General features: G+C 53.6%; 1 protein-coding gene across 2 annotated transcripts; it reads right to left on the bottom strand.

Moving 5' to 3' along the window:
- Positions 1-16,795: 16,795 nt before the first annotated feature.
- RABIF (RAB interacting factor) lies at positions 16,796-24,255 on the bottom strand. 2 transcript variants are annotated; one of them, XM_082860795.1, is made up of 3 exons: positions 24,086-24,255; positions 19,674-19,748; positions 16,796-19,388 (listed from the first exon to the last, which is right to left on the bottom strand). In XM_082860795.1, the coding sequence occupies exons 1-3, from the start codon at positions 24,209-24,211 to the stop codon at positions 19,143-19,145; spliced, it is 447 nt and encodes a 148-aa protein (XP_082716921.1). In that variant the 5' UTR covers positions 24,212-24,255; the 3' UTR covers positions 16,796-19,142. The 2 variants fall into 2 exon arrangements, with proteins under 2 accessions (XP_082716921.1, XP_082716922.1); XM_082860796.1 differs by lacking the exon at positions 19,674-19,748.
- Positions 24,256-26,888: the final 2,633 nt, after the last annotated feature.

The raw sequence follows: 26,888 nt of genomic DNA, 5'->3' as shown, positions 1-26,888 counted from the left end.
GTACTGTGGCCTGTTCACAGAGCTTCCTCCCCTGACTTTGTTTCTTCCCTCCTAAGCTTAGACTCCAACGGCAGGTGTCGCAGCCCCTGTGCCAGGGACCCCTTGGTAGTGGCTGTGTTGAGGCCCCAGGGTTCGGGGGGTGGGGCCACGTGGACTGCTTGGGGAGCTGACGTCATGGGCCCTGAGGGTGCTGGGGGGGTCATCTCGCTGCAGGTGTTTCTTCCCCTCCCCCCAGAAGATCAAAAGTCTTAAAGACTGTCTGACTCGTGTCTTGCATTCATGTGAATAAATAAAATGAATTCTTCTCCCAGGAAGTCCAACTTCCCACCTTCAGACGCACCTGTCCAAGCACCCAGCTGTCACCGCGTCTTTGAGCCTCGTACTCTGCACCAGAACACATCCTGTGCTCTAGCCGTCCGTGGCTCTCCTCTCGTGGCTGGGTGTCTCTCCCGCTGTGGACAGCCACACCCCGACTGTCCCCTCTGTCCTTCCACACTCCCCACAGCTGACCTCGCCCTGACCTCAGGCTCCAGAGCAGCCCCTGGGCACCTCGAGCTGAACGAGCTACTAGGGGCTGAACTATGCCCCTGAAGTCCTGGCCCCAGCACCTCAGAATGGGACCGTTTGGAGACAGGACCTTTAAAGAGGTGATGAGGACAAACTGAGGTCATCGGGTGAGCCCTGTATGACTGGTGTCCTTACAGAAGAGAGAATTAGGACGTAGGCAGAGGGAAGACGCAGGAGGAAGACGGCTGTCTGTGAAGCGAGGAGAAAGGCCTCAGAAGAATCCAACCGTGCTGACACCTTGATGGTGGACGTCCAGCCCCCAGAACGGTGAGAAAATTAACTTCTGTGGTTGAAGGCTCCCAGCCTGTGGGACTCTGTTACGGCAGCCTCAGGGGAGTCATACAACGTCCAGAGCTGAATCCATCTCCAAATCCAGATGCAACCACATGGCAGGGACAGCATCGCGTGAGGGCCGAGGCAGGAATCTAAAGTCAACCACGCTCCGCTCCACGTGACACGTCATCTGGCCACCAAGTGCCGTGACCCCAGCCCCTCCCTCCCCCACCTCACTGCTCCGAGTGAAGCCTATTCACCACCTTGGTCACTACAGCTGCCTCTGTCCCTTCACCGCCCGTGCGTGGAGACCTGCCCACCCCGAAAGCTCCCCTCCTGCAAACACCAAGCCATCCTTTGAGGCTAGGTCTTCCCAGCTCAGCACTAATGACATTTGGGGGAGCGATCATTCTTGTGGTGGGGACCTGTCCTGTGCTTTGTAGGGTGTAGAACAGCGCCCCTGGTCTCTACCTACCACGTGCCCCAGTGTGACAACCTAAAACATCTCGCGGCTTCACCGCAGGCTGAGAACCACTGTCCTGAGGACAGGTTCTTCCCAAGTGCGGCACCTGAAGATTTCATACAGGAGGAAGTTAAACTCCTTTGTTCCCCACTGGTTCCCTATAGCGTCTAGAAAAATCCATGGCACGTAGAAATGCTCGATAAATACTTGAGAAAGAAATGCAAAGCCAAGGTCATCCAGCTCTGTAAGCTTTTCTCTAGCTGCCTCTTCCTCCACCTCGAGTTTCAGCTACAAACGACTCAGCATCACCTGAGCATAAGTGTGCCCACATTTCCCGCACCTTTTCCTACACCCGCCTCTGCCACCTTCAGCACCCGGCTCCCGGAAGCCTCCGTTGGGCTGGGCCGGGGCCCCCCGTGCCCTCCAGGCTCATCCACACAGTTCTCATGCAATTCGCCGGAGCTCTAAGGATGGACAGAGCCAGCAGGTTCTCACATCGCAGCTGTCCCGGGGGAGGAGGCGGGGAAATGAGACTAGGAAGACTGTTAAAGCTTCACAAAGGAACAGTTCCACCCGGGAGCCTGTCTTCCACCTTATACGTGCGGAAACCTGTTAACGCGTCCGACAGAAGACAAACTTACCCCTGAGAGGGGTCAGATCTAAAGGCTCTGGTCTCAGGCACCCGGGCACAGCTCAGGTGTGGAGCCAGCCTGAAACCGGGCACCACGGAGAGGAACCGCCTCCCGCCCCATCCATAGGGTCTCCGAGCGCAGGAAGTTTCACTTTTGCCTGGGCTACGGGCCAGGTGCTCTAGCCTTCCCGCAGGTATGGGGCTAATTCCCTGTCGTCTTCTGCCCTGCGCCATCAGCAGGAGAACCACCAACTTCCCCCGGGGGCCGGGTCAGGGGAGGTGGTGGTGCCTGCAGGAAGCCTCCTGGGTTCGGACCTCTGCTGTGGCCAGGACCGTGGTCCTAGAGCTCCAACTGCAGCCCAGTAACAGCAGCTTTGAGAAAATCCCAGCCCCGCCGGGGAAGCGGTCACTTCACGCTCACGCGTTAGGCAGAGCACCTACTGGCTTCAGGTATCTCCAGTTCGGGCCACAACTCCGAAGGCAATGCTTTCTCCTTCCATCCTCACCCTGCCAAGGGCTCCCTACTTTGAAAGGAACCCGGGCAAGGCTCTCCCTGGGGACCGAGGGACTTGGCTCCAGCTGGGTCTTGGAGGTGGCGTCCAGCACAGATTTAACAAAGATCCTCCCTGCTTATTTAAAGACTTTGAAAAGGATGGGAGGTGGGAAAGGAGCATGACTCACATCTATTCCAGTTTAGGGCCACGAGAGGAGGAGACGGCAGCTGGGACTTTATCCAGGTGAGTCACGCGGCTTGCTCTGCCCACCAGTGACTGACTCACTATCTGGTACGGGACCGTGGCGGGGGCTGGGGCGGGGGGGCTCGGTGCAGGGTGACGTGTCTGACCCTCCCTGGCCTTTCCTCCTTCCCGTTGCCTGGGCTCCTGTGTGATGAGGGGTGGTCGCTCTCCTTGGTGCTTTGAACAAACAGAAGGACTGCTAACATTGATATGTATGAATTCATGTGCCCAGCAAGGGAAAAAGCAGAGAAAGGATGAGAGGAAAGAGAATGTCGGCTGTTGGTGTCCAGGTAAGATTCCAGCAGAGCAGGCTGGATGGACCCACCCAACATAGACCCAGATCCTTGACGTGTCCCCGGGGAAGGTTTCTCTGACCACCCCCCTTTCCTCTTGTTCCTTAACTGCCCCTCCAATCCCAGCCCCCAGAGTCCTAGAGGAACCAGGAGGTTAAAAGGTTCTTAAGTAGAAAGTTAACAGCTCTAGGGGCTTCCCTGGTGCCACAGTGGTTAAGAATCCGCCTGCCAAGGCAGGGGACAAGGGTTCGAGCCCTGATCCGGGAAGATCCCACATGCTGAGGAGCAACTAAGCCCGTGCGCCACAACTACTGAGCCTGTGCTCTAGAGCCCGCGAGCCACAGTTACCGAGCCCACACGCCACAACTACTGAAGTCCACACACCTAGAGCACGTGCTCCACAACAAGAGAAGCCACCACAATGAGAAGCCTCTGCACAGCAGAGAAGAGTAGCCCCCGCTCACCACAACAGAAAGCCTGCGCACAGCAACGAAGACCCATCGCAGCCAAAGATAAAAAAAAAAAAAAAAAAAGTTAACACCTCTAGCAAGGGAGACTCTGTTCCCTAAAATGGAAGAAAGGGGTGCAGGTAAGGAAGGCCCAGGCCAGGGCCAGAGCTGGGCTTTTTAAGATTAAGACAAACCAGTAGAATAGGCTGAGGGCCTGGTCAAGCGGGGACTGTCAGACCTCTGCCCCCAGACCTGTGGGGACAGAGGAAGCTGGGGGGCCAGAGCCACAGCCTGGGACTGACAGCCCCCATGACACGCACATGCGGGCCCCGTGGGGGTCACGGGGTGGGGCTGGGCACCATCCTCTCAGCAAACCCCTCCCAGGGGTCCATCAGGCAGGGCTCACAGACGCTGGGGTCAGTTCCTAGGTTAACGCTAGTATCTCGTCCCCACACCAAAGGCAAGGCCTCCAGTGACATTCCTAGGCAGCCCCAGGGCTCACTGGCACAGACACACATCCTGAGCTATAGGCCAGAAGTGGGTGTCCAAAAATCAGAGCAGGGAGCCCCAGGCCGAGAGCACGGGACCCCGCGCCCCTTGCCGAAGGGGCCTCTCCAGCCGCCTGGACCCCGGGCTGCGCTGGCAGGGCGTCGCCCAGCCCTTGCCTCCTGCCGTGCCCTTGCACTGACAACACACTGATCTCTCGGACCACAGACCCTAGAAAAGTAGTTCCTTTCTCTTTGGGGACCTCGTTGAGAATAAAAGCTATAGACCTCCTCGCGTAAGAGGCTCATGGGCACTTTGTAAATCATTTCAGGGGCTCGTCTTTTGGAATCCTGGTTCTTGGACGCCGTGCCTTAACAAGGTGTCGGGTGGAGCCGTGGTAAGACGCTCGCGGACCGGCCTGCGAGTGCACAGGGCCTCAGCGTCCACTGCCCTCGCGGGGACAATCTCCTGGGCCCAGGGACTGAGACGCTCTCCCTCGGCTCCCGGGCAGGCGCACCCGCAGCAGCTCCAGCCGGAGCCCCTAGGCGGCGCGGCTCACCTTTCCTTGAGGCCGGTCCTAACACCCGTGGGGCTCACCCGGGACCACGGGCGCCGCTGCGGGCGGAGGCCACCCTGCGCTACCTTGGAAGGAGGGCAAGGGCGTTGGAAGGTTGGAGACGGCCCACTGCCCGGCGGAATCCCGCATCACAGTTCCGCCCGCCCGGGGCGTGGGAACAGCGGACGGAGGATGCAGAAGTGCGGAGAGACGGCTTAACATCCGGGTCCTCACTCTCGTCCTCGCCATCCTCCCACCCTGTGCCCCTCTTCACGGCCTTCCAAGGCGGCCAGGTCCTCAGGGGACTCCTGTCCTCCCCCCTGGCACCCACACACTGGGCACCGGGGGGGGCGTGGCTGGGGCCTCAGCCGACCATGCAGACCCCCACCCCCCCCCCCCGCTGTCTCCCGGCGCCACCGCGGGGCTGGTGGCTGATGTCGAGCTAAGGAGAACCAGCAAGTAGCACTAGTGCCTGCGTCTGTGTTCCCTGGAAGTTGTCTGTACAAGGGTTCTTATAACTGGGAAGGGCGGTCACCTGCGGTTGGTCTGCCAGCCTGCAAGAAACGAAGGCACAGAGCAACGTGCTGCCCACCACCAGGGAACAGAACTCCAGAACGTGGGGCATTCAAGACGGTGAGACGAGTCCCTTCAAAATCACAGTCCAGAAAAAGGGTGGCTGCTTTATGGCAAAAAATTTAAGACACAAATAAATACAACACTTGGTCCTTGATTACATGCTGACTTTGAAAAACTGACTCAAATTTTGTGGCAACTGGGAAAGTTTGAATACTGATTAGGTATTATTTGGGGAAGTATTATTAGTTTCATTAGTCACAAAAAACAGATTTGTGTGTTATGTAATAGCTATCAGTGAGTTTAAGTGGGTCAGCAGAGCAAAATAAACACAGTAGACTCATACTGAATCCAGGTAGTGGGTATATGGGCATTAATTACACTAGTCTCACCACTTTCCTGTAGTTTAGAAAATTAATAGTTTAAAAAATATAAAACCTTGTGACAATCTCCAATTGGATCTAAACTTAACCTACTTTAAACACTGCTCTGTTCAGGATATATAAATACATTTCTTATTCAGGAAATGTGTTTTAAAAAAGGGCAACTTCGGGCTTCCCTGGTGGCGCAGTGGTTGAGAGTCTGCCTGCCGATGCAGGGGACACGGGTTCGTGCCCCGGTCCGGGAAGATCCCACATGCCGCGGAGCGGCTGCGCCCGTGAGCCATGGCCGCTGAGCCTGCGCGTCCGGAGCCTGTGCTCCGCAATCGGAGAGGCCACAACAGTGAGAGGCCCGCGTAACGCAGGAAAAAAAAAAAAAAAAAAAGGGCAACTTCATGTGGTACATACACACAAGGGAATACTACTCAGCCATAAAAAAAGAATGAAATGATGCCATTTGCAGCAACGTGGATGGACCTAGAGATTATCATACTGAGTGAAGCAAGTCAGACAGAGAAAGACAAATACCATATGCTGTCACTTACATGTGAAATCTAAAATATGACACAAATGAACTTATCTGCGAAACGGAAACAGACTCACAGACATAGAAAACAAACTCATGGTTACAAAAGGGGAAAGGTGGGGAAGGGATAAATTAGGAGTTTGGGATTAACAGATACACACTACTGTATATAAAACAGATAAACAACAAGGTCCTACTGTATAGCACAGGGAACTACAGTCAACACTCTGAAATGACCTATATGGGACAAGAATCAGAAAAAGGATAGATATATGTATAATTGAATCATCTTGCTGTACAGCATAAATTAACACAACCTTGTGAATCAACTATACTTCAATAAAAAAGTTTTTTTTAAAAAAAGGGCATCTTCCCCTCAAAGCCTCTGAGGACGGCAAGGGTGCTACTTCCTGAGGGCAGCTGCTCCGCCCCGAGAAGCCACAGCTTTCCGAACGTGCAGCCTCCCAGACACGCTGCCCTGCTGCCCTCGTGCTGAGCTACAGACACCTCTTCATTATTACCTTTGTGATCAGGAGCCCTGCCTGCCCTCCCTTCATATGCTCACGCGGGCAGCAGGGTAACAGGGTGGCAAAGCTGCCTGTTTCTTAAACGCCACAGCTGCTAGAGTCTCACCCTGGAAGAAAACCCATAAAACTTGCACCAGGTCTTAACGCCAGGTTCCCTCCGGGACTGTGAACTGACGAGAGGGTGGAGGGGAAACCAATTACTCAAAAGGAAGAGACGTGTTCTTAGACCTCTGACCCTGTGTTGTCCGTTATCTGAATGGAGGCCTTTCTGTTACCCCCACGGCCGCCCCGCCCCGCCCCAGCCCCTGTGGGAGCCACAGCCCCTGTGGGAGCCCCTGTGGGAGGCTGAAGCCAGTGCCCCGGTCCATCCAAGGCGGGAGCAACACCGTAAGGATGCAGACGGCACATCACCTGCCCAGCCCTCTTCTCCAGACAGGGCCCTTTTCTGTCTAGAAAACCACTGTGACCTAATACAACTGTGTCCACTTCTGTATGTCAAAAACAAGACTTTGAAGCATACTTTACACTTAAGTGCATATGCTTTACTATATGTGCAGTGAGCGATACGACAAATGTATGGACCTAGAGAACAAGCCAGAGAAGATATAGAAATCCCCATCCCTCTCTCTCACGCTGTGCTGCTTCACCTGTTCAGAGGTGACAAGAGAATGCCCACAGGGGCTTGGAGTCCTGGGGAGACATACGACGTGGAAGGCCGTGCTGTGCGTGTGTGTGTGTGTGTGTGTGTGATGGGGGAGGTGAGGTAGGGGAGATGAGGGCTGGGGGACAGAGGGCATGTCGTCAGAGCTTGGCCGCCCACCCTGCTGCGGTAGAGTGGGGGTGGGGTACCTTGTAGAGCATGCAGATTCCCAGGCCCCGCCTCAGATGGGAACCCAGGAACCTGCAGGTTTAACAAGCGCCCTTGGTGCCCCCTGGACTAGAAAAGCACCAATCTACAGCAGACACACAGTAGTGACAGTATAAAAATTCTCCATTTACTCGCAATATATACACGTACCAAGTCATTATGTTGTGCACCTGAAACTAATAGAATGTTGCCTATTGTATATCAGTAAAAATCAATTTTAAAAAAGAAAAGCAAAAGGAAAGAAAGAAAGAAAAAAAAGCAGGTTTTATGCAAGTTGTTGACTAAAAAAAAGAAAATTCTCCTTTTAAGAAAGATCTAAGCCTAGGGGTGTGTTATGTCCTCAGGTCACCAAGCAGCAGACAGAATCTGGACATGCCTCTAAAGGTCCAGTACCAACTGCTGGCTCCCAGCTGGCCTCACCCCTGGCTCTCCAGGCCTCGGGCAGGGGATGGGGTGACCTGGAGAATGGGCTAGAAGGTAAGCAGGAGCCCCTCCCACCTGGAAAGCCCTGCTCAGGAGTCTAAGAACAAGCAGAGCATCACGGCCAATTCCTCCCACCTGCTGGGCTAGACACGGACCAGAGTTCAAAGGAGGCTCGGATCAGACAGTCAGACGGCAAAGCCAGGAGCCAGCCGGCACGGCCTGTGTCCACAGTCTCAGGGCAGGGCTGGCAGCTCAGGCTTCTGTCCCTGATCCACACCCGGGACACACAGCAGCCCCAGGGGAAGCCGAGTGGACAGACAGGCCAGAGGAAGCATGCGGATGCCACTGGCACCGGCCACAGCCCACATCCGGTTGTTCCTCTGCTTCCACATGCATCCAGCCTCCTGGGCCAGAGAGGAGGCTCCAGACATGCTGATCTCCTGCAGGTGCCCAGGGCACATGGCCCACTCACCAATGTCCAGTTGGTCCAGCACTGGCTGGAGCATCTCCTTCCCCGTGTGCGGTGGCCTCGGGCAGAGTTGCTGGCTGCATCTTCCTCACAAGATGCCAGCGGCTCAGGGTGGGTGCCTGTAAATGCCAATTTTTACCCCATCCAGAGGCGAAGCGAGGTCCATCCCCCACAAGGACACGGGGCACGAGGACTGTGCGGCTAAGCCCCCAGGTGGAGCCCACAACAGGGCATGAGGGACCCGAGGCCCACTTCTCAGCCAGTCCTGCCTCCTGCCTGGGCAGGGAGGGGGACTCAGGGGTCCCGTACCAGCCGTCCCTCAGATCACAGACACCTCATCCTGCTAGGTGAGGAATCGGGGTGTTTAGGGAGATCTCACTTGACTTTTTTTTTTTTTTACCGTATGCGGGCCTCTCACTGTTGTGGCCTCTCCCGTTGCGGAGCACAGGCTCCGGACGCGCAGGCTCAGCGGCCATGGCTCACGGGCCCAGCCGCTCCGCGGCATGTGGGATCTTCCCGGACCAGGGCACGAACCTGCGTCCCCTGCATCGGCAGGCGGACTCTCAACCACTGCGCCACCAGGGAAGCCCCTCACTTGACTTTTTTTTTTTAATTTTTTTTTTTTTTTTTTTTTGCGGTATGTGGGCCTCTCACTGTTGTGGCCTCTCCCGTTGCGGAGCACAGGCTCTGGATGCACAGGCTCAGCAGCCATGGCCCACAGGCCCAGCCGCTCCGCGGCATGTGGGATCTTCCCGGACTGGGACATGAACCCGCGTCCCCTGCATCGGCAGGCGGACTCTCAACCACTGCGCCACCAGGGAAGCCCCTCACTTGACTTTTGATTGGGATAAGAACACAGTCTAATGTAGAAAGCCCAGGCCACAGCTTAACACCTACAACATGTCTTTAGAAAGACGGGGAGGGTTTTCCAGGAACAGGAAACTGAGGAGGATCCAGATGCAGAAGGGAGACGGCCAGGACCCCGGGAGCTGGCGGCACATCCTACCAGGGCCGCCTCAGTTCAGGCCGAGCAGGGGCCCCTGGGAATGTTCTCCTTCGGCCACGCTATGCTCAAGAGTCTGAGGGTAGGAGAGAGAGTTTCCAGGCTCCAGGTCCACAGAGGCAGCTTTGTGCGGAGCTGGCCAGGGTGGTGAGGGGCCTCTTAGGTCCCCAGGCCGTGTGCCTGGGCATGGCGCCCTCGGGCTGGCACTGCCCGCCTGGCCCCGCCCCCGGGTGGAGGTAGGGGCGGGGGAATCCGAGCAGGGCGTGGGGAGAGGAGGGGGGCCTGAGATTCTCCAGGAGTCTGACGCCTCTTAGTGCGTTACCTAGTCTGAAACCCAGAGACTGGACTCCCTTTCCAGGCCCCCCTCCCTGCTTTAAGGCCCTCGTTTTCTCTTCATGCGCCCAGGACTTGAGGTCTCCAGGGGCAGGAACTAGAGAAAACCGACACCAAGCAGCACCCCCCCCGGCCCCCCTCCCTGTCTGCTGGGTCGGAGCGGCTGGGGAGGCCCAGAGTCCTGCGTGCTTCTAGTTCCGGGCCCCTCGGAGAGGGGTCTCCACGCCGGCACCCTGTGAGCCCTACACCCCGAGGGGCAGAGGGCTGAGTTCAGGGCCGTGGGCTAACAGAGGCAGAGGCTCCGGAGCGAAGCCGGTTTGAAAGCTCGCCCACACGGTCCTCTTTTGGGGGCTGTGGCCCTCCTCTGGACACCTGTCGCGGTCCCCTGCAGTGCAGAAGAGCTAATCCAGATGAGGACTGCCCGGGGGTCACCGCGGAGGCAGAAGACTCACCCCCCATGTCAGCTCTCCTCACTCCAGCGAGTCCGGAGCCGGGCGGACTCCCGCTTCTGGTCCTGCGCGCAGCCCGCTGGAGCTGGTCGGGTCGTCTACACCCGCAGCCGTTCAACCGTTTAGTTAGGAGCTCCCTCAGGACGGCCTCAGGGCCCTGGCAGGGGCTCGGCACGGGGTGGGATCACAGGTTCCCGAGAGGCGCCGGGACCCGGGGAGACACCCGGGCTTTTCGTTCCACGGAGGGACTTCGCGTCCTGGGCACCGACGGCGGAGAGAGGGCCGCCGGGAACACCCTGGTTAGCTGGGCCAAAGGTCGGGCGCCTCTGACCTCGGGCTGGAGTGCAGAAGAGCCGGCTCGGAACTGGACAGCCCGCGGGAGCCCCGCCCACCCGGGGGCGGAGAGGTCCCGCGAACTCCCGCCGCTGCGCCCGGGCTCCTCGGCGCGTGCGTCCCACGCCACACGCCTTTCCGCGCAGCGCGCAGTCGCTGCGGACGCCCGACGGTGCCCAGCCCCGCACCGCGGACTCCGAGAACCTCAAAGCAGACGCGCTACCCCGAGCGGCGCCCCCAACCCAGGCACCGGCTGCCTAGAGGGGTCTACCTCCCCGCAGCGGTCGCCTTGCCGCCCCTACCCCGCGCTCTCGCGCTGCCCGCCCACACGAGGCCCCCTCGCGCCGCTATTGGGCGGCCGATTATGAAAGAACCCCGCCCCACCGGTCACTGGGCAGGTTGTAGCCCAAGGGAGGGAAAGCCGCGAGCGTCGAGTCCCTCTGGCCAGCTCGACCCACTTCCCCGGTGGCCTGTGTGCCGGGCTGAGAGCTTGAAGCGCTGGGCAGAGCCTTCGTTCCGTTTTTATCTTAGGGTAACACCGCAGACCTGTCGGAAAAGTGCGTAACCGGAGGGTGGTGCAGACTTGAGGTGCGCAACCACCAGAGAGGGAGAGATGCTGTGATGAGAACCAGGTGCGGGGAGGTTCGAAGGCGGGACAGAATGTGGCTGGGGGAGGGGTGGCAGACAGCTGTGGGGAGAGCATCGCAGGTGCTGGTGACTGAAACTTACCTGCCCTTGGGGGCTTCCCTGGTGGCGCAGTGGTTAAGAATAGGCCTGCCAATGCAGGGGACATGAGTTCGAGCCCTGGTCCGGCATGATTCCCACATGCAGCGGAGCAACTAAGCCCGTGTGCCAAAACTACTGAGCCTGCGCTCTAGAGCCCGCGCACCACAACTACTGAGTCCGCGCGCCTAGAGCCCTTCTTGGCAACATGAGAAGCCCCTGCACAGCAACGAAGGGTAGCCCCCGCTCGCCACAGCTAGAGAAAGCCCCTGCGCAGCAACGAGGACCCAACGCAGCCAAAAATCAATTAATTAAAAAAAAAAAAAACAAAAAACCTTACCTGCCCTTTGACTGGGGCCCCTGCTCCAGTTCAGGTGACTTCAGTCCCCCAAAGGGCGAGGGGTCCAGGCTGCCTGAGGCAGATGCAAGAGAACTCGTGGCTGGAGATGGAAAGGGCCTTGGATGCTAGTTGGGAGAGTATGCACATCATTGCACCGGCGATGGGGCGCCATTGAGGTTTTGGGGTTTTTTTTTCTGGCTGCGGCCACGCTGCATGTGGGATCACAGTGCCCTGACCAGGGATCGAACCCTCGACCTCTGCATTAGAAGCGCGGTGTCTTAACCGCTGGATCGCCAGGGAAGTCCCCAGGGGTTTTGATTAGAGGAGTGATGTGATCAGAGAAGCATTTTAGACAGTACACAGATGTACTTTTTTTCCCCCCAGTAGTGGTTTCGTATTTTTCCATGATGAAGGGCATACACACGTTTTCCCTCTCCCCAAGCTGTCAAATGAGGGACCTCTGAGATGAGGTTTTACTTCTAAATACCTAAGTGAAACTCGCTGGTCCATCTTGTAGCGTGAGAGGCTGGCTGTCGTCTGGTTTTTTTTTTGTTTTTTTTTTTCTGTTTGTTTGTTTGTTTTGCGGTACGCGGGCCTCTCACTGCTGTGGCCTCTCCCGTTGCGGAGCACAGGCTCCGGACGCGCAGGCTCAGCGGCCATGGCTCACGGGCCCAGCCGCTCCGCGGCATGTGGGATCTTCCCGGACCGGGGCACGAACCCGTGTTCCCTGGGTCGGCAGGCGGACTCTCAACCACTGCGCCACCAGGGAAGCCCTGTTGTCTGGTTTTATAAGATGATTGGGGCCCCCGCAATGATACCCTCACTATTGTGCAGCGCCGTCCAAAGGACCTCACGCACCTGTCATCTCCTGTGGACAGGTGACTGCACCCAGTGTATGTGGGTCGGCCTTGGAGGCTTGGATTCTTGACTTGGAAAACCTGCAGCGGTAATGACTTCCTGCTGGTAGAGCTCAGGAAGACAAAGTTAGAGTCACCCACCAGTGCCCCTGGATTCCTGCACCTGTTTACCCACAAGACACTAGCCATGTCATTTGAAAGTATCCTGAAATATTTTAAAACTAAATGCCCAGGGGGCTTCCTGGTGGCGCAGTGGTTGAGAGTCCGCCTGCCAATGCAGGGAACATGGGTTCGTGCCCCGGTCCAGGAAGATCCCACATGCCGCGGAGCGGCTAGGCCCGTGAGCCATGGCCACTGAGCCTGTGCGTCCCGAGCCTGTGCTCTGCAACGGGAGAGGCCACAACAGTGAGAGGCCCACGTACCGCAAAAAAAATAAAATAAAAATAAAAAAAAAAATGCCCAGGCTTCCCTGGTGATGCAGTGGTTAAGAAGCCGCCTGCCAATGCAGGGGACATGGGTTTGAGCCCTGGCCTGGGAAGATCCCACGTGCCACGGAGCAACTAAGCCCGTGTGCCACAACTACTGAGCCTGAGCTCTAGAGCCCTCAAGCCACAACTACTGAGCCCACGTGCCACAACTACTGAAGCCTGTGCGCCCAGAGCCCGTGCTCTGTAACAAGAGAAGCCACCGCAATGAGAAGCCCACTCACTGCAACGAAGAGTAGCCCCCACTCGCCACAACTAGAGAAAGCCCGCTTGTAGCAACGAAGACCCAATGCAGCCAAAAATAAATAAATTTAAAAAAACCCAAAAAACTAAATGCCCAGGTGTCTCAGGTGGCTTAAGTCCAGGGTGCCCAGCTGAACCTGGAACTCTGAAAAGTGTCATTTGGTCTCAAGTGTGGGGTTTTCTGAGGCTGCCAACTCTAAAGTGGATGTTCCGGTCAAGGGATAAGGGGAGAATGTGTGGGTGGACATTCAAGTGAGTGCTTTGAAACCTCATGTGTACAAAGCTCAGATGTAACCTATTGCCTGTCACTGCCTTGAACAAAACAATTTTCACGGGGTGTCCTGCTGAAGGTGGGCCCTTCAATGATCAGAGTGAAGCTGCCTGGCCATGAACTCAACACCATCGTCTCTCCCTTTGCCTCTTTGGCATTCATCCCACCCGCTGGCAGAGTCACCCAGTTACAGTCCTTCCATCCCCCTACTGGATAGAGCCCCTCCGACCCAGGGATTATAAATACATTTGAAACAGTGACATCCTCAGTGTTACTTGTGGAAATGACACCGCCCCCTTGACACCATGTTTCTTTACATCACACCAATTAAAATTAGTCCTTTTTACAAGGTATTTGGATTTATGTCTACTATCTAGACTATTTCCAAGTTTAGATTTTTATTTCTGACTTTTCCTCCTCCCTTTCTCTATATCTCCTGTTAACCTCAAAAATAAAAGGCAGTTATTTTACCAGCAAAATGGGTTTACTCAGGAATGGCAGAGAATTTCGACTTGGGACAGGCAAGCTGTGGTGAATCGCAGGTAAGCTGGGAGAGTGCGGAGGGACATGCTTTCACCAGGTTTAGGAGGAGCTTGGGGACATGTGTTCTGAACAGGACACAGGGGAAGAACAGGGGTCCGAGGCTGTGAGGCTTCTCATTGGCTGCCGGGGGTGGTCAGAGTGGGACCACCACTGGGTAGGGAGGGACTTTCCTTCCCTTTTTTTTTAAGCAGGAGATAAACTGCCTATGTGAAAAATGCCCTCCCTTGTACCAGAGGGAAAAAAGCAACATCTTATCTTCCCTCTTCCTGCTGGTGATGCAGGCACGAGCGTGAAAGGCCCCCCTTCCGGCCTCCCCACTCCATGTAAGATGAGGTTCCTTGATTTCTTCTCACACACACCCCGCACACACACACTCATCTCAGCTCCAGGAATTTAAAATACTCCCAAGGTTGGAGGGGAAGGCCCACGGTCAACTCTAGTTTTCAAGCCATCTGAAGAATCCTGACAAGTCTGCATCCTTTTCCTCTCGGCACCCCTGCGCCATGCTCCCCCATCATGTAGCAACAAAATGACATGTAACTGCAATGACAAACATGGTGAGCCTGGGCAGGGGAGGGGCAAAGGAAGAGGGAGAGTCTTTGTGGGAACAAGATTATCCTCTTGGTGAACAATCAGGGTACCAGGGAGACACCAGGGCCATGCCCAGGCTCATCATTCTTGAGCCAGTGACAAGGCTGTGCAGGTTGGTCCTGCTTTCAAATGACTGAATTGCTTACAAAAGTGGGCTCTGTATAGGACCATTAGTTACTTTCTTTTAAAAATCTTTTTATTATGAAAATATAACATGTTCAGAAAAGCGCACAAAAGATGTACAGCTTAATTTATGACATAACCACTATGCAGATATTTAAAAACTAGAACGTTACCAACCTTGCAGCAGCCCTCCTGACCCTGCCCTTCCAGATCATGACCCCCACCTTTGTCATAAATCAAGTATCCATATGCATGGTGCTGTTTCTGGGAGATTTTGTTTTACCCTTGTGACAAACTGTGGTGTCTCTTCAAAGCAGAAACTCTCCCATCTGGTTGTCTCTCCAAAGGAGAAACTCTCCCGTCTGGTTGTCTCTCCAAAGGAGAAACTCTCGCATCTGCTTTTTCTCCTTGACCGTCTTGGCTAGTCTTAGTCCTCTGCACTTACATATAACTTTTATTTTATTTTATTACTTTATTTAAAAAAATATTTATCTATTTATTTGGCTGTGCCAGGTCTTAGTCGCAGCACTCGGGATCTCCATTGCTGAGTGCAGGATCTTTAGTTGTGGCATGCACGTGGGATCTATTTCCCTGACCCGGGATCAAACCTGGGTCCCCTGCATTGGGAGCTCGGGGTCTTAGCCACTGGATCATCAGGGAAGTCCCCTTACATATAACTTTTAGACTCAGTTTGTTGAATTTCACACACACAAAACCTGTTGGGTTTTTGATTGGGATTTTATTAAATTTATATACATCAGTTTGGGGAAAAGTCAACATCTTTACAATTAGTCATGAGTTGGCAAAAGTTTTCTTTAAGGACCAGATAAATATTTTAGGCTTTGTGGGCTAAGAGGCCAAACTGAGAATTTTATGTAGGCAAAAACCAGCCTTAATTCACAGGCTCCTGAATCTCAGTAAATCAGATGTCAGCTTGAATGGATCTGGGCTGTGGTTTTCTGGCCCTGTGAATTTGCTTGTTTTCCTTCAACTTCTCTGGGTAACGCCGTATGAGGTCTTGCGTTGCGGGCTTGCAAATCTACTGGCAGCTCCCAATTTCCTAGTTCTCTCTCCAGCTGTGTCTAATCTTCTATTAAAACCTTCCGGTGAATTCTCACTTCTGGTTTTGGATTTTTTAGATTCTAGAATTCACTATTTTTTTTTTCTCACATGTCTGGTATCTCCTTTGCAGAGTAAGCAGTTACTTTACCGTCTACCTCTGAAAGCTCCTGTTTCCCCAGCCTCAGTGGGCCTGTTCCCATGGCCTTTTGTTTTACTGGTTTTATCATCTTGTCTCATATGCTTGGTTACATTTTATTATATTCAGTATATTGTCTTAGCAAAATTGTTTGCAGAAAGAATTTGAAGTTTAGGATGGTGACATCTTCCTCTAGAGAGGGTTTTTGTTTGCTCATGCCAAAGGCCTGGGGCAACGACCACTTGGGATCACCTTAATCCAATTTCAAGGGCTGAGATTTTGAGGCTGAGCTGCAATCCATCTTAGAAACTTTCTACTCCCCACCCTGCCTTGCCCTGCTTCCGGGGGCAAAGGACCGAGGGCACCAACCCGAAGTGAGGGCAGGCCGCCTGGTCCACACCCTGTGACAGGCCCTGTCCCTGCCTTCTGCAAGGCCGTCAGGACCACCCATCACCCTCCGAACTGCCTCCTCTAAGCTGGGAAACACCCCCAGGAGGAGAGCGTCCATCACGCTAGGCCCACTGCCCGGGGCCTCCATCTTCTCCGTGGTCCAGATCCAGTAATTCTCCAAACTTGTGTTAGCGCCCTGATGCCTCCGGACTTTTAAAGTACGTATCCAGCCTTTCGAGCTGCCCTCACTGGGATGGTCAGTCCACCAGTACTGGGAGCAGAGGTCCTCATAGCCACATGGCGGAGTTCTGAGGAGCCTCATACAGTGCGCTAACAGCAGTAAAGTGTCAGTACACCGCTGTCCACCTTTAATTCTGTGTCAAAACAGGAAGGCCCTGGAAAAATCAACTGCTCCCCCACTGCAGCTGCAGCCTCGATACTCACAGCCGCGGTCGTGGGCTCCCCCTTGTGCCCCGGCGCACACAGCGACCTGACTCACAAGGCTTTCCCCAGAGCCCACCATGTATGGGGGGCAGGGAGACGACCTTCATTCCACGACAGACACTGAAGGGCTGATTCCTCAGCCAACAGACCCCAGGGTAAATCCTAAGGCGCAGGTTTCAGCCCTCGTCTCTGTTTCCAATTATACATTCTTCCCAAGGACGTGGAAGAATCTAATTGTCACTGTTTAAATGCCTTTATTTCTTTCAAATCAAGCTGAAAAGGCAGAATAACAACTTGATATTTTGGCTACTGGAGGAACAAAGTTTGGGAATTCTCAAGAAACGAAACACAAGTGGCCAGTAAATATATAAAAATTTCATTAGAAATAAAATAAATGCAAATTAAAACAATGAGACGCTATTTTTCCTACTATTAAAGTATCAACATATTCATTTAAGACAATAAATACCCAGTGTTAGGAACTGCTGGGGAGGAGGGTAAAGCCGCACAGCCGTTCCGAGCTGTGCGCGTCAGTCAGCAGAGCCGTGAAGACGCACACACCCTGCAAGCCCGCTGCTGCTGACGCAGCCGGGGAAACAGTAGAAAAGCCTGGACAGATTCAGCCACAAGGTTGCACCTTATATCACACGGTTTAGGAGAGGCTGGAGACAATCTAACAGGGGACTGTAAAATAAATTACAGTACAGAAATACAACGGCGGAGATGGACGTCACCGACGTGGGAAGTCAGTATTTTGTTAAATGGAAAAAGCAAGTTATGAGAGTGCCACATGATCTCATCTTTGTTTTAAAAACCCTACGTTTATTTATACAGTACATACTGAAAAACACTGAGAAGAACATAACACCACACTACCGTCGGCAATCTCTGCGTGGTGAAAATATGAGTGATTAAAAACATTTTTATACCTACTTTTTTTTTAACATCTTGGTTGGAGTATAATTGCTTTACAATGGTGTGTTAGTTTCTGCCCTACAACACAGTGAATCAGCTATACATATACACATATCCCCGTATACCTACTTTTGTATTTATCTGCTATTTCTGTGATTAAAAAAGGAAAGAAAAGTAAAAGTCTAATTTAAAAAACGCCTTGCCCAGGTTTTGGCTCATGATATGAGGGGCCACACGTCCCCAGAGGCATCTACGTGGTTTTGTTCCTTCTGACCTGAGTGGATATTCTCACAGTTTTTCTGCAAATGCCATAATCATGGACATCTGACCATTCGTCTAGAAAACAGTTCTCTCATTTTCTACCAGAGCTCGTGAGGCTACGGCCGGGGACGGAAGCCACCTTTCTAGGGGAGGAGGTTGGTGGCAAAACTGTGCCCAAGGCCCGCACTTTAGTTGGGGGGCCCTTAGACCAAGTTCTGGGGAGAAGGAGGGAGGAAGCAACTGGAAAACAGGTCCGAAGGAATGCCTGTAAGGTCTCCACTTAGCCCTCATTTGCATTCTAGGTCTCCTGAGCCTTAGAGGCACGGAAGATGGGAGGATGCCTGGAACCTGGTTTCACAGATTCCTTCTGAGATGGTGAGTCATTCCAGAAGAGAAATGACAGAACTGAGAATCAATCGTACTGAACATCAAACTGTCAGAGCAACCCCACAGCTACAAAGAGAGGCATCTGGATGGAAAGTCTGTATTCTGGGTTAGTCTAGAGATTCCAACTGAATCAGAAATCTGTGAGGACCACGCCCAGCGCATGCAGTAATGATGCCACCATCCACTTAAGAAGTCTGTCCTAGGAGCAAAGAGAGAGTTATATGAGAGTCATATGAGTCCACGTAAGACAAACCAATGAAGTCATGTATGATGCGGCAAAGGCCCGCCCCCTACGTCCTGCTCTCTCCGCTGACTCCAGGAGATCTTGGGAACACAGCCAGGGCTGAGTTTTCCTCGGGGTAGCTGACAGATGGGGTTGGAAATCTGACTTTCAGCTTACAGGCTATATATAGCAGTGCGGAGCTAACACAAAGAAAAACTACATCAAGATTTGAAGGGAAGAGTGGCCACACCCACCTTGACAATAAAGTCGCTGTCAGCCTAGAGGAGAGGCCCCTAAACGTGGTCTTAGAGGCATGTCCAAAGGAATGTATTTCTGATTAGTGGTTTAAATACTGCAGTTGGGAAATGTTTTACTTTTAGAAAGAATAAATTACTGTAAAGTTAGCCACACAGCAGACGTCCGTGCACTTTCCTGAATGAGAAAAAGGCGGGTTTCAACCGTCAGCACCTCATGAGCACCATCCGTCACGTGTCATCACGGCTAAAAGTTTGCATAACTGCTCGGAGGGTGAGAGTCCCAGGGTACAGGACAGCAGGAGGCTGGGAGGGGAGCAGATCTGTGGAAGCGCCCCGTGTCCTAAACCCGGGGGGAAAGGGGGCTGAGCAAAGGCGGTAACGCCTGTGAACTAAGCAGGAGGCCGGCGCTGAGGCCGTGAGGAAGCACGTGGACGCGTGCTGGACGGGGCGGGCTGACGCCCGTGACTGACGTTAGTGCAGAGAAGGCGACGCGGCCGTCCTTGTGGGGAGTAGATTTTATAGTGGGGGTGGAGCTGAGTCCCCTCCCCTCAGTCACTCATGGGAAACCCGTTCCAAGGCCACATAGAAACTGTTCTTGTCGTCCAGGCAGTGCCAGCCGATGGGGCCGATCTCGCAGTCTGCGCAGACCAGGAACTTGATGTTGCCCACGTCCTTGGTGAAGCCCACGTTCTCGAAAGTGAACATGTCCTCCACCAGCCAGTGGTCCTGCAGAAGGTCGCCCTCAGGGCTGCCGCCGTCGGCCAGCGCCGGCTTCTTCCTCATGGGCGGGAGGCAGAGCTGCGTGGACAGAACACAGCAGAGCCCTGCTCACTCCGCACGGCCGGCCCCCGAAGCTCCCCCAGCCCAGGCGCCCGGCAGTAAGCCCCAGGCTGCCCCGGTCCTCACCCGCCTCTCAGGAGAAGGGGGAGAAGCGCCGCCTGGTTGCCGCGGTAACCGGGACGCCCTGGGTCCTCAGGACCAGCCTGTTCCTCCCCGCCCCCGCCCCCGGACCCTCCAGGGCCAGCTCCTCCCGGACACTCGGCTCCCACGTGGCCTCCTCAGGGTCCCCCCCAACCGGACAACCTGCACGAGCTTCCCATGCTGCCCACTGCATGTGTATTCTTCAAAGTGGCTCGGCTGAGGCATAGCTGACGCACACTGCACAGATCCAAAGTGGACATCTGACACATTCTGGCACACGTATACCGCACACCAACAAAGCTTTACCACGATCAAGAGAACGAGCATATTCGTCACCCCCAAATTTCCTCATGCTGCTCCATTTCCTACTCGTTGTTTTCTGAAATCATCAGTTTACTGGCTCAGTTACTTACCAGGGGGCTCCCTCCACCAGCTCACTTTTCCTGTTCATTACCACATCCCCACTGCCTGGAACAGCAAGAGACACAGAGCAGAACGCAAATATCTGGGACAAGGGTAAACACAGGATGTCTGGCTTCACGCTATTCCACCACTGTTGTTACGAAGATACTGGGTTTATCTTATAAAAGGAACATTAAAAAGGAAAATCTAGTTCTAGAATTTGCAATATTATCTCTAGGACCCTTGCATCTCCCATTCACGAGGAGAAAGCATGCGCACACACGCACGCACGCATGCAATCCCTTTGACTTCTTCCACGTGGTTAGCGGACGCCTCAGCTGCCGCCCACTGAAGGACACGTCAGCCAAGCTCCCTTCCTGCTCCAGACTATGGCTGCCGCCAAGGCGCGGAGTATTTCCCACCCCTTAATTCACTTCCAACGCACCCCCAAACTCTAATAAAATAGGACGGCCTTAATGTGCTAGCCTGGCATTGGCAATGAGGACAAAAGCAAACAATTTAAAAAGTTTTTTAAAAATTCGACTGACATCAATGCTCTGGTGGGGATGAGAACGTCAGGAAGGCCACAAGAGCCGCCAGTGTGTGAAACACCCTGGAGCCCGCACTTCTGAACTCCAGGCCTGCAGACGCTGGTAGGGTATCCCTGGCAGGGAGGAGGGAGCTCTGATCCAGAACATTCCCCCTCCCTGTCCTCCAAGCACTCGGCTTGTTAAAACACATCTGTGCATTTCCCTTTGCTGTGTCACCTGAGGCTTCATCTGAGGACATCATAAAATATGATAGTCCCTCTTCCTGTTATATTGTCATTCCAGCCACTCTTTTTGCCTCATCTGATGGTTAAATGAGTCCCTAATGCTTTGTTTTACCCTGAGTGAAAATGGGAACAGGCAGAGGCAAAGAGAGGTAGGAATCAAAATTCAGGAACCAGAAAACCTGAATTCCAGTCCTATGAGTAATTTTCTGTGGGCCTAAACGTCCCTAGGTACATTTCCAGCCTACCTCCTATACCGTCGGTGTGAAATCACATCTTAACTAAATGCAAGAGGAGTGAAATGTGAGGGGAGAAGATCAAAGACTATATAAGCGTTAGCCCTCAGGACATGTCTAGCAAAGGAGCACGAATCCCCCACACTGTCCCCGTTTGCAGTGCATAAGGCCACCTCTGCTGTCTCCCATTTGATTAGTGACTAAAGGGCAGGACTATTACTACCCATTCATTCAAGGGGTCAGTCACACTGGGTCCTGTTCCCGCTCTTCCTCAACATGCCCATTTTTACTGAAATCCTGTTAAGTCAGACCCATGTATTTGCACTCGTCTGTGTATCTGTGCCTGGATCTCAACAAAGTAGAGGACAACGCTAGGGTCACGCTGTGGGATGTATCATGTGGGACACAATGAGGCTTTCTGGACAGACTACTGGGGTGGAAATCTAGAAATCAATACCTAATTTGAGGTGGCCAACTCGGCTGTCTGGCGGCCAAAGTCACCAGACCCCTGACGAGGTGGGTTAGCTGTGCGGCCAGGGCCCCGGCCAGCACCCCTGATCCCGGCCAGCTCTCTGAGACGCATCGAACACCACGACGCTGAGATTCTGCTGATGTCTCACTGAAACTTCTTTTGCTTTCTTCAAGAACTATTAACAGTACCCGTTAAAAAATAAAATATTTTCTTTCTCTTTGTAAAAATACATTCTCATTATAGAGAACTTGGCAAGCATGCTGTACTATAGATGAGAATAAAAACTGTCACAGTACAAAGTAAACTTCTGTTAACCTTTTTTGTAATTTTTCCCCCTTCAGTGAGTACATGTGGTGGTTTTATTATTTTTTATTATTATTTTTTAAAAAATACTGACATGGGGAAAGAACCCGTCTCATATATATATATATATATATATATATATATATATATTTATTTATTTATTTATTTATCACTGCATTGGGTCTTCGTTGCCGCGCGTGGTTTTCTCTAGTTGCAGTGAGTGGGGGCTACTCTTCGTTGGGGTGCGCGGGCTTCTCATTGCAGTGGCTTCTCTTGTTGTGGAGCACGGGCTCTACGCGCACGGGCTTTGGTAGTTGCAGTGTGCGGGCTCAGTACTTGTGGCGCACGGGCTTAGTTGCTCCGCGGCATGTGGCATCTTCCAGGACCAGGGCTCAAACCCGTGTCTCCTGCACTGGCAGGCGGATTCTCAACCACTGCGCCACCAGGGAAGTCCTTTGTAGTGGTTTTAAAACCACACAAATGTCCACAGATTCTCTGGCAACCTTTCCAAGATGTGGAGACTATGCCTCTCCCCTTGAGCCTGGGCAGGCCAAGGTGGGGCAGGCTAGGCTAGGGAAGGCTGGGCCACTTTCGCAGGTTGCTCTTGGAACAGTTGCTCTGGGAGCCCTGGTGACCCTGGAAGAACCATGGCTACCCTGAGGCCTCCTGGCGTATACCGGGAGGAGCGGCCCATCACAGCCTGTCCCAGGTGCCTGAATCCTCTCAGTCCACAGGCAGACACGGGAGCGGGCAAGCTTCTGAGATGACCCCTCTAACTGCTGCCCCGTGAAACACCATGAATGAGAGAACTGCCGAGCTGGGCCCTGCCAACCCCCAAATTTGTGAGCAAAATAAACGTTCATGTTTTAAGTCACTGTCTGGGGTGATTTTGTTATGCAGCAATAACTAGAACAACACTGCCCAACACACCTGAGGCATGTTCCATTTTAATTCCTGATTTTTCACTGTGATAAACTATACATAACATAAACTGTACCATTTAAATAATTTTTAAGTGGGCAGTTTGGTGCCATTAAGTACATTCACATTACTGTGCAACCATCACCACCATCCGTCTACCCTTTTATAACCACACTTGCCAACACCCCTGACCCGCCCCCGCTTCCTAAACCCTGGCAATCACTAATCTGTTGACCATTTCTAAAATTCAAAAATGTCATATAAATGGAATGACACAATAGTAATCTTTTGGGACCAGCTTTCTTCACTCAGCATAATTCCCGGGAGATTCATCCTCATCCAAGTTGTGGTGCCCGTGGTGTGGCATCATTCACCAGCAGAATGCCTGCTGGGCTGTTTCTGGTTTTCGGCTCTTAGGAACAAAGGTGCAGTGAACATTTGTGCACAGGTTTGGTGTGAACATGTTTTCATCCCGCCAGGGATAAAGGCCCGGAGAACACTTGCTGGGTCCTATGTTAGGTGCATGCTTAGTTTGAGAATAATGTCTCGGTTTGCTCTCATTCTCACCCAAACAGTGCTCTATCCTTTCTCTCCCACAATCTCATCTTCCACCCCCCTCTCCTGCCCCAACTGCCCTCTCCCTCAAAAGGTAAGAAAGCAACTATTCCCTTCTCTAACTCATCACCCTTTCCCTACATTATCAAGCTCTTTGGTGTTTCTTTCCTCTGTGACTGTAATTTTCTCCTCTGCCCCAGACTGCAGGTGAGATTTCACAAAGGACCGAGTCGGGGGTCTGAACATTTTATAAAGAAACCGTTCACAGGACTTAAAAAAAAGGACACGTCGGGTGATCGATGGCGCCTGCGACACACGGATTCGCTCCGCCTGCTCTAACCCTTAGTCTCACGGACTGAGAACTTCACTCCCTCATTTACTTAATATTCCAAAGTCTGTGTCCTCCCTCACGCGCGCGCAGTCTCGGGGCAGCGGGCGCGGGACACGGGGTCTGTGCAGCGGTGTGAACGACACTCCTAGTGATTCACGACGTCGACGGGGATCACAGACCCGGGAGCGAGCGAGCGCTCTGAGGGTTCGGGCCTCGCCCCCAGGACGGCCCCCGCGTCCCGTCCCTCCCCACCCCGTGCCCACCCGCCCAGTCCCTGCGAACCGCCCCCCGGTTTCCCCGCCCACTCCCCCCCCCCGGGACTCCGCGCCCACTCCCGGGGCGGGGCGTGGCGGCGCAGTGGGAAGGAGGCTGCGGAACGTGACAGCTGGACGAAGGGCACCGACACCTGAGCCTGAGGAAGTAACACTCAGGCTCCCTAGAAGGTCGGTCTGCAGCGGCCCGGCGTCGGGACCCCGCGGTCGGCAGGCGCGGCCCCGGGGCGCCAGTGTCCGGTCGTGCGTCCGGGTCCAAGCCGAACTGGACCCGGTGTCGCCGCCCCTCCCCCCCCCCGCGTCCCCTCACCTGCCGGCGGGAGAAGAGCGCCGTGCCCGGCTGCAGCACGCGGGAGCCACAGCGCTGGCACAGCACCGCCTTCCGGTTCCGGCCCTCCGCCGACACCAGGTCGCTCGGCGGCGCCGCGGGCTCCATGGCCTCTACCCGGGCCCTTGGCGGCGACGCGCAGGCGCGGTCTCAGGGCGACTTCTTCGCACCGCGCAGGCGCGGTCGCGGCGGCGCGCCTTCAGCGCAGGCGCCGCTTCCCGGCCCTGGAGGCCAGTGCGCAGGCGCGGCCGTTCGCCGCCGCCCAGGCGGCCGGCGTGGTTTTGTAACAGATGTCTCCTGGGATGTGACAGAGCTTCTGCCCAGGCTCACCTGGGCGTTGGGCTTCCCTTACACTGAGTGAAACCTGAGCCAGTCCAGGTGTGCGTTTAGTCCCGTGAACGACGGGGACGTCCTGGGGTCAGACCCCCATCAGCAAATCTCAGCCGCAGTGGCTCACACGGGACGCGACCTACAGGGACACCTGCCTTGTGGGCGGAGGCAGGCGCCTGGAAGCTTCAGTTGCTGCTCTCTGTTCTCATCATACGGACCACTAACTACGTGGCAAGACGTGGTGTTGACGCGCTTCCAGAAACGTCTCGAGTCCCAGTTTCCCTATGGGTCGGTCGTAGCGCACTGAAGCGGTAGAAGTCGGAAAGGCTGCCTTCCAGGGCCCACGGGTCCAGGCATGGCCCTAGAGCCACTGCTGGGTCGTTACGCTGTGTCTCACTCTCTCCGGTTCGTCTTCGGATGTCTTACTAGTTGTAGTGCGGCAGGCGTGGCCTTCCCGAGATGGCAGGGGAGGCAGATAGAAGGGGAGCCAAGCCACCTGAGAAACGTCTCATCTACCCAGCACCCCCTGTCGGCGGCACGTTTTTCTTCTTCCTCTTTGTCCTTCATTAATTCAACATTTGCTGAGCAATTACAGAATATGCTACACCCTGAGGATACTACGACGATAGGCACTTTGTACTGGAGAACACAGTTTAAACAGGAAGACAGACCCAAACCCAAGGACATGTGATAAAGACGATCCAGGGAACAAAGTAAATGGAAGCACAGATCAGGGGTAATTCCACATGGGGAGTCAGAAAAGGCTTTACCTAGGTGACACTTGAATTGGGCATTAAAAGGTGACTAGGATTTTGCCGGGACAGCAAGATTATTTCAGATAGAAGGAACAGTGTAATATATCCCCAAGGGTGAGAACAGATTTAGGAATGGTTAAGACCACTGTGGATGAAGCACGTTGATACCTGGGGGAAGTGAGGGTGGTAGAGGCGGCAAGTTCAGAAAGGTGCCGTGAGTCCAGATCACCATGGGTCTAATGTCATGCTAAGGAATTCAAACCTTATAACATGGACAACGGGAATCTATGGACTTCTAGGCCAGAAATATCTGTTTGATATTTACTGAAAATGTGCTGTATGTTTGGTATTGTAATGGCCCTGTCCGTGCTTTAGCAAGATAACTGATGACAAAATGGAGGGGCTAGACTGGAAAGCAAGAGAAGAGTAGAGGTAAGGGTATCAGGAGACGGTGCTCCATGAGTCTGGGCAAAAGATAGGGAAAAAAAATACAGGAATGGATTTGGAACAGTTAAACTCATGTACAACCTAAAAACTAATCGGATGTCTGTATGGTGGTGGAGGTGACAGGTGACACAAGATGAAGGTAGCTTTAGCTTTCAGAGGTTGCATAACTTAGTGGCTGCCTGCCAGTTAACGGGAGCTAGAAAAACAGGAGGAACCACCAAATAAGGGGTAGCTGTGTGTAGGTCCATGAGCAGGGGAAAGCACAGAAGATTGGGGAAAGAGTGGAAAGGGATGGAGGGGGCTATTCAGCGGTGGCTGCCATCAAAGAACTATTTGGGAATTTGGTCTGAAACTCAGAAGTCAGCCGTGAAGACAGCCCAGAGCCCAGAGCCATGGGTTCTTCACCCCCTCCCCTCCTCTGCCTCCCCTGGTCTCTTCCTGAGAGAACAAGTCACATGTCTCACAGTTCGATTTAATCGGCAGGCACAATCCCTCTGCTAGAGAAAGGCCGGCCGGCCGGCCTCTTTGCTGAACCTCTCTGGCTCCCCCTTCCCTTTGCTCTGGGAGTATCAAGATTTTTGCATTTCTGCAAGCCTTCCGCATAGCTGTTTGCATCACAAACAGCTGTTTGTGGCACAAATCGAGGCAAACGGAAAAAGGACTGGGGCGACTAAAACCCTAAAATTCAAGTGGTTACAAAACGAGCCCAAGATTGCCTCTTCTTTATCCCCTGTGGTTTCTAAGTAAAGTCCAACTGTGAGAGTCCGTGAATATGCAATTCAGTTAACCTTGAATTGATGGGAGTCTCCAGAGATCTCTTACCTGTCTAACAGAGACACAGCAGAGCTAGTTGGCAAACACACAGGTGAACGGGCTGAAGAGACAGGACCTGCAGCTGATCCCTATGCCTGGTCCCCCAAAATGTCTGCAAGACAGGCACTTGAGACCACTGATTTTCAATATTTTCTTAAAAAAATACAAACAAATGAACTTGAGGTCAGTACAACTCAGGGAAAGAGGAAAAAAAGGAATTTCAGAGCAAAGGGAAAATGCATCCTTCCTTAGGTGATCACGTCCCCACACTCCCAATACCCACAGAGCAGGAATGTCACTGCACAGCACAGGGGAGCCTTGGAGGGACAGCGGGTACCGAAACTAACAAAAGGAGTTTAGTTGTCGTTGATTATTCTGTCCTGGGATGAATAAAATCCACTTGAAAGACAGGGAAGGGGGATTCTAATAGCAAAGAACTA

This window comes from Leucopleurus acutus (genome assembly GCF_964270905.1).
Source record: "Leucopleurus acutus genome assembly, chromosome: 2".
Taxonomy (NCBI): domain Eukaryota; kingdom Metazoa; phylum Chordata; class Mammalia; order Artiodactyla; family Delphinidae; genus Leucopleurus; species Leucopleurus acutus.
This window is presented reverse-complemented; position numbering and strand designations above follow the sequence as displayed.

Bases quoted from the DNA above. Each gene is read 5' to 3' on its own strand.
- RABIF (XM_082860795.1), bottom strand. From the start codon at position 24,211: ATGGAGCCCGCGGCGCCGCCGAGCGACCTGGTGTCGGCGGAGGGCCGG. The intron at 19,749-24,085 runs GTGAGGGGACGC...GGATCTGTGCAG, and splicing joins CGCTCTTCTCCCGCCGGCAG to TGTGCGTCAGCTATGCCTCA. The intron at 19,389-19,673 runs GTTGTCCGGTTG...CTGTCCACGCAG, and splicing joins AGCATGGGAAGCTCGTGCAG to CTCTGCCTCCCGCCCATGAG.